This window comes from Acipenser ruthenus, chromosome 6, assembly GCF_902713425.1.
Source record: "Acipenser ruthenus chromosome 6, fAciRut3.2 maternal haplotype, whole genome shotgun sequence".
Classification (NCBI taxonomy): domain Eukaryota; kingdom Metazoa; phylum Chordata; class Actinopteri; order Acipenseriformes; family Acipenseridae; genus Acipenser; species Acipenser ruthenus.
In genome coordinates, this window is record NC_081194.1 from 79277166 (window position 1) to 79286690 (window position 9525).

The window sequence follows — 9525 nt, forward strand, 5'->3', positions numbered from 1 at the left end:
ACGATCACGTGACACAAGCTTTAGCGAGTCGGTGAATCACGTGAGATACACTACTTTTTTTGAGTCGAGGCAGATTCCCTAGGTGTAAAGGAAGAATGAATTTGTTGAGGTGAATAGAGCAGTCATCTTTTCACATTCCTTATCGGGATTACAGGTGATTCAAAAATGGAGGGGAGGGTGACAGAAGAGATTTAGTGCAGGAAATAATGCATTTATTTTCAGAATGCTGCTGTTTAGGTTTATATGTAGTTTTAGTATGGATTCCGGCTTATATAGGACTAGATGGGAATGAGAGGGTGGATACGTTAGCTAAAATAGCAGTGAAGAAAGAGGAAGGATATGGATGTGCAGTGTGGTTTAAATGAATATTATAGAATCATTGAGAAACAGATTATTAATGAATGGCAGAATAAATGGGATAAAGCGGTGGACGTTTTATAAGGCTCAAAGTATGGTTAAAATAAGGGAAGGGTGGACTAGGAAGGAGGAAGCAACATTAATAGGGCTTCTTATAGGGCATTCAGCATTAAAGGAACACCTGTATAGAACTGGAGTGCATGAGAATGGGTTACGTATGGAATGTAGTGTTAAGGAAACAGTGCAGCATCTGATGGTTGAATGTGTTAGATATAGGGAGGTGAGAGAAGATATGTGGAAAGAATGAAGGGATTGCAATATTTTCAATATATTTTTTAAATGGTATAGGTGATGGAAGAAAAATAGAAAAGGGTATTATTGGATGTATTGCAAAATATATTAGGAAAACTGGAAGATTCAAGAATATTTCACATACAGAGATTTTAGAAGGTTAAGTGTTTCACAGCAGTTTTAATAGCCATATCTAAACAGTAGGTGGCGACAGTAAGTTTTGACAGAAACTTGGTGGCCTTGGCATTAACAAAACAGAAGAGGAGGCAGCTGCACTGTTTCTGTTTTCATTGTGGAGGCGCTATCTGTTCGAACTTGTATGATTTAGTACGGAGCTGCGTATAAGGGACACATTTTCAAAATACATGCACGGGTTTTTTTTGGGGAGGGGGAGACAGTCGCAGCTGCATCTGATTTTCAATATCGAAGTTGCACTGAAAAACAAGCCTTGTGTCGGTGCAAGGTTTTGTCAGAACTTCGTGGGCGTTTCAGGGTGTTCCCTGCTTTCTTTGAGTCACCTCCCAGTTTAGCTGCAATATTCAATCAGAATGACCGCATCTCGCCGTGTTGAGATGTCAAGTTATTATTGTTTTATTAAGAATAGCCGGGTTTGTGTGAAATGTTTTAATACATCTGTACTTAAACACAAACTTAAGCATAGCTAGAGCTATATGGCATTACATCTTCTACAGTTTAGAATGCTTGAGGAACGAAGGAGGAGATACCCTGCAAATAGAGTACAGGACCAGAGAGACTTTTCTTGACCAGTCAGATGCACATGTCTTACAGTGATACCTGCTTGATAAACCCGTCTTTCGGATGAGACGTAAACCGAGGTCCTATTGTATGTGACTGCGGCTGTTGTGATGCTTAGTTCACCCCCAAGTCTCTGTAATTCGCTTTGGATAAAAAAAAAAACTTCTGCTAAATGACGAATTCATACTAATCATAATCATAATGGGTCAACTGCAACGAACTAAAAGGAGCGTACTAATTTGATCCCGTGGTTAGTACGGAGGACGGTTCTAAACTAGTACAGAAAGTTAATACCAAGTGCAACGAACGGGGGTCATTTTCATACAGGGCTAGTTTTATTCAAAGAAGTGCACACGCAACGCAACCTGCGCTGCGACTGATTTACGACCACTTCTAAAAATGCAATTTTCAACAAGAACATTTCAAGTCGTAAAGTAAATGCGTATTTAAATTGCCTCCGTGAGTTATAAACACGTCCACTCACCGAGTGTTGCGGGTGAAAAAGTCCGAAAGACAAACAATGGCTCAAACGGGTTCCCTAAAAAAAAAGAAAAGCAAACTTCACAGAGGAAGAGACGCGCATCATTTTGGAATCATTTGGAAAAGGCCCCAGTTCAAAACACTGTAAAGCACAAAAAAGAAGGCATGGCATACAATATTTAATAAAGTTAATGCTGTGTCGGAGGCTTCAAGAAATATGACATACATCAGAAAAAGGTATTATGATGTTAAAGCCCGTGCTAAAAACACATTAGCAAAATAAATAAATACATAAGAGCGGCACTGGAGGGGGATGTCCCCCAAACATACAATTAACCAGTGCTGAAGAACGGGTATCTGTAATTATGAATGCACATCTGATCAGGGGAATCAGTGAAGCGGAATAAGCCATCTGCAGGTTACATTGGCACTTCAGCGGAAGCCCAGCTGGCAGTGTTGCTTGCAACGAACATACGAAAAAACGTGTATTTATTTGACATCTTAACCAAAGCGGCTGTTTAGACATTGAAGACTGGCAGGTACCAGAACCATCCCCAGCTGATATCTGGAATGAGTCGGTTGCGTAAAAGTCACAAATCATGTAATTAATTACTAACTTAACACAACAGTATTACCCTCATTAACACAATTCACACAAACCCGGCTATTCTTAATAATAAAAACAAATGTACACCTGTTTGCGCTGCGGCAAGCCAATAGGTGGTGCAAAGCGAAGCTGCGAACGATTTAATTTGAAACAATTTAGCCTATGTACACGTGTTTGAGTATTGGATCTGTTGCCCTTGCAAAATTGCTTTCCAGTTGTTGGCAGCGTGTACAACATCGAAGACGATGTAGACCATACCATGAAAACAGAATTTACAGAATACGTGAAAACTTTATGAATGCTACTGAGCAACACATACGAAAATACAGATTCAACAAGCAGACCATTTTGAATATTTGTGAAATGTTGCACACTGATCCAGAACCCCCCACCAGAAGGAATCATGCAATTCCTGTGTGAGTAAGATGACAGAACTCCATGTTTATGTCTGGACCGTCACAGACCTCCAACGGTGACCGGCAAGCTCTCTCGCGGTCCTCAATAAATAAATGTATTGCGGAAGTAACAAATGCTTTGATGAACCGAATGACACAATACATTAGCTTTCTTACTACGGAGATTGAGCAAGTAAAGACACAGCTTAATATTTACAACACGTTTGAACTTCCAAAAGTCATGGGACGTATTGACTGTATTTATGTTCCGATAAAACCACCAAGCATGAACGAGGCGGTATTTAGAAATGCAAACAACACCACTCATTAAATGTGCAATATGTGACCACCAGTGTATCATTACAGATATTCTAGCAAACTTCCCTGGATCATGTCACAACGCCTATGTCCTATCAAGGAGTGAAATATTCAGGCTGTATGAATCTGGACCTTTCCTAGCAGCTGGCTACTTGGCGAGTGTGACTTTGCTAAATTACCCACACGATTAGCAGAATTACAAGAACATAAATCGTTTTTTTTTTGTCCTGCTATATATATATATATATATATATATATATATATATTATTTAGCTGACGCCTTTATCCGTGGCGACTTACAAAGACTAGGGTGTGTGAACTATGCATCAGCTGCAGAGTCACTTACAACTACGTCTCACCCGAAAGATGGAGCACAAGGAGGTTAAGTGATTTGCTCAGGGTCACACAATGAGTAAGTGGCTGAGGTGGGATTTGAACCGGGGACCTCCTGGTTACAAGCCCTTTTCTTTAACCACTGGACCACACAGCGTCCTGGTATATATAGGTGGCAGTGGTTACATATTAAAACAATGGCTGATGACTCCTATCCCCCGAGCCTCACAACGCGACCAAGAGAGACCCCATTCATTCACAAGAAACGTGGTTGAAAGAAGCGTTTGTGTGTTAAAGAATGGTTTTAGATGTGTGCATATAGACAGTGGCTTTTTAAAATGCACACCCTACTAATGTGCCATATTACAATTATAATCACCTGTGCCATATTACACAATTAGGCCACTAAAAGAAATATGCACATTGAAGAGGACCTGGGATCTGCATTTTGGGCACAATGATGAGGAAAATATGGAAAGTGAGCATTCCATAGGAAATGTTGACTGGAATACAGCCAGGGAGACCCGCGCAGCATTAATGCACTTTTTTTTTTGTACCCACAAAGCGATAGTCATTTAGACATGTCCTGTGAAGATTAATATTAAATAGTAGAAACAAATAGAAGTATTAGTATTCTCATTTTATTATACAATGATGCATATCAGAACATATATCTTAGTCTGCTTTTCACCTTACAAATTCTCAAAACCAGTTGATATTAAATAAACAATATATCAAGTTTCAAAGTATGTGCAGATCCAGGGAGTGTCCTTGGGTGTGAGTGGGGACGTTGACAGATTGAGAGAGCCCAAGACAGTCCAGAATCGTGTTGAAGTCGGTCACTAGGGGGGAGGAAGGCAAGTCAACATGAATGTTGAAGTCACCTAGGAGTAGGATTGTGTCAGTAGAAGTGCAGACGAGGGAGAGTTGCTCTCAGGTGGATGGTAGATAACAGCAAGGGTGAGGGACATGGGAGAGGGGTGCTTGATGGTGAGATGCTCAAATGAAGAAATGGCTGGCAAAGAAAGAACTGAAGAAGTGAGAACAGAATTAGCAATAACAGCAGTGCCCCCGCCTCGACCAGTGAGGTGAGGTTTGTCAAAGAGGGAACAGCCCTTTGGGGTGGCTAGATGCAGCGAGTGCATGTCGTTTACAGAGGCCAGGTTTCAGCTAGACAGAGAAGATCAAGACTGGAATCAGTTATAAGTTCGCTGACAAGCAGAGATTTGTTAGTCAGAGAACAACAATTGAAAAAGGAAATTATCAAATTGGTAGCAGGCAGCGTAGGGGAAGAAGGAGTTAGTAATGCTGTGTGCAGCAGGTACTTACCAGTGTTCATTCTAGGAGAGGAGAAAGAGTGAGCCCGCTTTGTCCAGGTGTCACAGTAGGAATAAGGCCTCTAGTAGCCATTGGGAGGGATTTGGAAAAGGTCCTCGCTCCACCTGTCCTCGCTCTGACTGCCACATGGTATTAAGAGGACAATAATAGCTAATCGGTGTGTACTTTTCACAATAATCTCATGAACCTCAACACACCCCAACACAGGTTGGATAACTTAATTACATTTTTTTTTTAAGTGCAGCCTGGTTACCTTTACCAGACAATGATTTTAACTAACAAATAAACTAAACTTACCTGTTTCGATGCCGACTCAACCAGCAACAGGAATTCCAGCCAGAAGTAGAAGCATATACCACACGTGTTTGCAGATTACACTCTTAAAAACTGATGGTTTAAGCATGTGCTAGGCTAGGAGTGGTCTGCTTGTAGTGTCTGACAAAGTACTCCATTAGTGCAACGAACGAGCTTTACTTCATACCAAGGCAAGAGCAACAAGAAGAAAAATTGACTTTGAGCATCAAGGCCCCTGCAACACAAGACTGAAAATGTGTGTGGAATTGGTGACCGCATCTTTAATTGTGTATGGGAAACAGCATGCTGCAGCTCCCATGCTCAGTGTCAGTGAAGTCCTGATCCGACAGCTCCTATGTCAGTGTGGCAACCCTTCACACTTTATTAATGTGTTTGTATCACGACACATAAACCTGCCAGGCACAGCTTTCACATTGCCTCATGACAGTACCCAATGGAGACAGTTCATTTTGTGAGGCAATACACATTTATGGGACATACATTATGGTAAAATTGATAGACATGGACATTTATGGTAAGCTGGCATTACAGGTGTGAAACGTATGGACACTGGCAGTGGTCAAAATGATGACTTTGTTTTAGGAATGAAACCGTAATTGTGATATAGGGGAGGTCTACTATAACTTATCCACTGAATGAAAAATGAGGTTAGACACAGGTGTTAAGTTTTCCATTTTTGCTGTGTGAAGGTAGGCCTACCTGTACAATATTGTCATTGGGAGGCAGCTGTGATGCTCTGTGTGACTGACTGTAAAGAGTCATGTGTGTCTGAAGTGACAGGCATCTGTTACAGGTACATGCTGACCCCTGCAGGTTAAGGATGCAAACTGTCCAGGAAACTCAGGGGACACAATAGTATCATATAAGTACCCTGTGGAGCAGTTTAATTATTGTTTTGTGCTACTTTAAAACTATTCAAATGATTTGTACCTCTCTGAAAATGTGGTTCGCTTCTGCACTTACTACAAAGATAACATCCAAAATTGCCATTGTATTGCCACCTTAAAGAACATACTTTTAAATAACGTACCTGTCATTTTTCTTTTCATTGTTAACATCCTGCCAACCTTTTACACTCATAACTTTAAAGTCTGTATCAAAGCTCTTTTCAAAATGGCCGCTCTAGTGCACTGATAGTCTAAGGATTGTTGCCCACATAGTAAAACAGGGAACACAGCATGATGTGGTATGGGACAGAAAAGCCAGAGCCTTTGCTATGTTTTTCTATTTTTTAATCGCTCTTCCTGCAGTGATTTAGAGGACAGATCTCAAACCCCAGTGCACTAGAGCGACATTTTGAAAAGAGCTTTGATCCAGAACTTGCCCCAATATTTAAAGTAAAAAAATATAAATATTAAAAAAGTAGCAAGAAATTACTTGGTTGCAGCAGCAGCAGTTACATTATTGTTTTAAGTTATTTTATTATGGGCAAACTTTGCCCTTTAACTCAATGGACCATATTTAGAAGCAAGCATAAAGGCAAAGTCCTTCCTGCAGCTAAGTTTATACTGTTAGATTTAGAGGATAGATCCTCAAACCCCAGTGCACTAGAGCGAACATTTTAAAAAGAGCTTTGAAACAGAAGTGTAAAAAGTTGTCAGGATGTTAACAATGAAAATAAAATGACAGGTACGTTATTTAACAGTTGTAGAAAAACGTGGCGACGTGTAACGCTATATTTTTTGGAACCCAGCTAATACTACCATTTGGTAGGTAAGACAATGGTTGTTGTATTGAACTGCATAATTAAACTTTAAACGTATGATTTTTTTGTGATTCTGAGGCGGTGTCACCATATATATTGTAGCGTGCACAGAGGAAGGCAGCAGCAGGGTCCGATATGCAATGGAGCCGACTCTTTTGTACAGCGGTATCGGCGCTATATGCTTTGGTGCGAGAGGACCCGGGTTTGCATCCGCCCTCCGACTGTGTGTGGATTGCCGTGATGCGCCTGTCTGCGTTTACCGAGATCACTACAATATGGTGATAGATTGTTTGTACTTTATATAGCGACTGTATGGTCTCGTGTTTTCTTTAGTGTATAAAGGTGACTTTTTTTTAAGATGCACAAACTTCTGAATAAGCGGCCTACACAATACAACTCCACTGCAGTGCTACTATTTGTGCAGACCACCACCTCCCTTTTACCACCAGGAATACCCCATCAGGCTTTTTGCTAAACAAATGAACCCGCATGCTATGGTATTGTTACAGGCCAACAAGCGAAACGTCGGGCATTAACGAGCAGCTGTATTTGTGTGGGACAGCAGTCACTTTTACAGTGAAGTATGAACAGCCAATCGGACATTCCAAGACGGGTATCACCGAGTAAAGGATCTATGTTTTGATGACCACAGAATAGGTGCCGGCTCACACAGACCTGATTAGGGTGAAGCTTTTATAATTCATACAAATATGGCACAGCACGAAATTACAATTGAATAACCAAGTCAATCACGTCGAGTGCCGAAATGGCAAATACATTTTACATAAACATAATGAAACCAGACATCAGACACAGGCTTGCAATTCTCCACTTCAAGCATTTATTTATTCTGGGGTATCATTTTCAGAAAATAAAAGTTCTATAGATAGATATGTTTCAGGTGCAGGCTTTAAATAGATATCCAGACTTAAACAAAAGATGAATATATATATATATATATATATATATATATATATATATATATATATATATATATATATATATATATATATATATATACAACAGATAAGTTAAATGTAAAGGTTTACATGGCGTGTTATGTTTATGGTAACATTTTTAGGATTTATGGTAGTAGCAGGTGCTGCAGTGACAGTCTGTGTGGTTCTCCAACTTCAGGTTGGAGTTTTCAATGAGGTTAACCTAGAAATAAGCATAGAGCAGAGATTCAGACAGGCACACAAAGGAACGCACCTCAATATAGCAACATCATGAAGACCATTCTCTTTTTTTTTTGGTTTGGTTGCTTACTGGTCTTTAATTGATAACTCTATAAAATAATTGCAGTAAATCCCTAATGAATCCTGGCTGAATACCACAAGAATAACATTTGAATATCTTATGCACTTCCTCTGAGTTCTGAAGTAATTCATTTTCAATTCAACATGGAATGACTAAGGGTAATTAAATCCACATGAATTAACAGGGCTAAATTCAAAATGAATTTCTTCAAAACTCAGAGGAATTGCATCAGATACTGAGGTGTTATTCCTGTGGTATTCAGCTGGAATTCATTATGAATTTACAACCATTATTTTAAACTGTACCCTTTAATCCTTCAATTAACTTGTTAAAAGAGTGCTACGCAAGGTTTTAAAATCTAATCTGTTACCTCTTGGCATCAGCAGCATTATCATATATGTTCTTATGCTGAAGATAATTTGGTTCTTTGATTTTAATCTAACTTCTAATACTTGACACCAGGAATCAGCAGCAATGGCTACTTCTGTAGTGTTATATGCCAGCCAGTAGGTGTCGCTGAGGGGACAGAAAGGGGATTATGGGGTTTCTCTTAAGTAGGAGGGTGGGGGTATGAATATTTCCTTTTTAGTTTGCAGTAAAAACAATAAGCATGCTCTGGCAGGTCTTCCACCTGGGGATGGAGGTTGTGGTGTGCGTGCGTGCGTGCGTGTGTGTGTAGTGGCAGGGTCTGCGCTGGAGTCCTCTACCTATTGTATGCTCTGGACCGTTGTATGTTTAGAGGGCAGTTTAAAACAGAACAAACAGCTTCACTGTAAGCAAGTACTGAGCTGTATTAGTAACAAAACAGCCAAGATCAGAGGTTAAAGATGTGCTGCATAAAATGAAAGAATGAAAGAATGGCATGAATTTTTGTAGAACAAGATGTTTTTTAACCTTATATAGAGAATGACATTGCAGAACAGCAACTTTAAACACGATTGTTAACAGCTCTGAACACATTATTTGAAAATAAGAAATATATAAAGCAGGGAAACTTTTAAGATGTCATTACTCTTTTTAGTACTGCCATAGTACAGCATGTTACATATTACTCAGGGCACAGAGACCCCTTTCCAACGCAGTGTGAAAGCCTGGACCCTTTTAAAATCCTTCGCTACACAGCATGTTACATATTACTCAGAGCACAGAGACCCCTTTCCAACGCAGTGTGAAAGCCCGTACCTTTTTAAAATCCTTCGCTACACAGCATGTTGCCTCTGAAGTAATGTTCTTGGGAACCAGCATGGTCTTCTTGGATCTCAAAGGAGTGGGATAAGCTCTTGAAAAGCAGCAGCCCACACACTGGAAAATCGGAGTCCCTGGCTTGGAGAAGTATTTGTTCTCTTTGAGTTTACACTCGTGACAACCTA

At 40.0% G+C, this 9525-nt stretch overlaps 1 protein-coding gene across 1 annotated transcript in view; it reads right to left on the reverse strand.

Moving 5' to 3' along the window:
- Nucleotides 1-7713: 7713 nt before the first annotated feature.
- cga (glycoprotein hormones, alpha polypeptide) overlaps nucleotides 7714-9525 on the reverse strand; it is a 2798-nt gene continuing 986 nt past the window's right edge. Inside the window, exons 3-4 of the mRNA XM_034017640.3 lie at nucleotides 9338-9522; nucleotides 7714-8056 (exon numbers count right to left, since the gene is read on the reverse strand). Coding sequence (XP_033873531.1) covers nucleotides 7973-8056; nucleotides 9338-9522 — 269 coding nt within the window. The 3' untranslated portion in view covers nucleotides 7714-7972. The remainder of the gene's footprint in view (nucleotides 8057-9337; nucleotides 9523-9525) is intronic.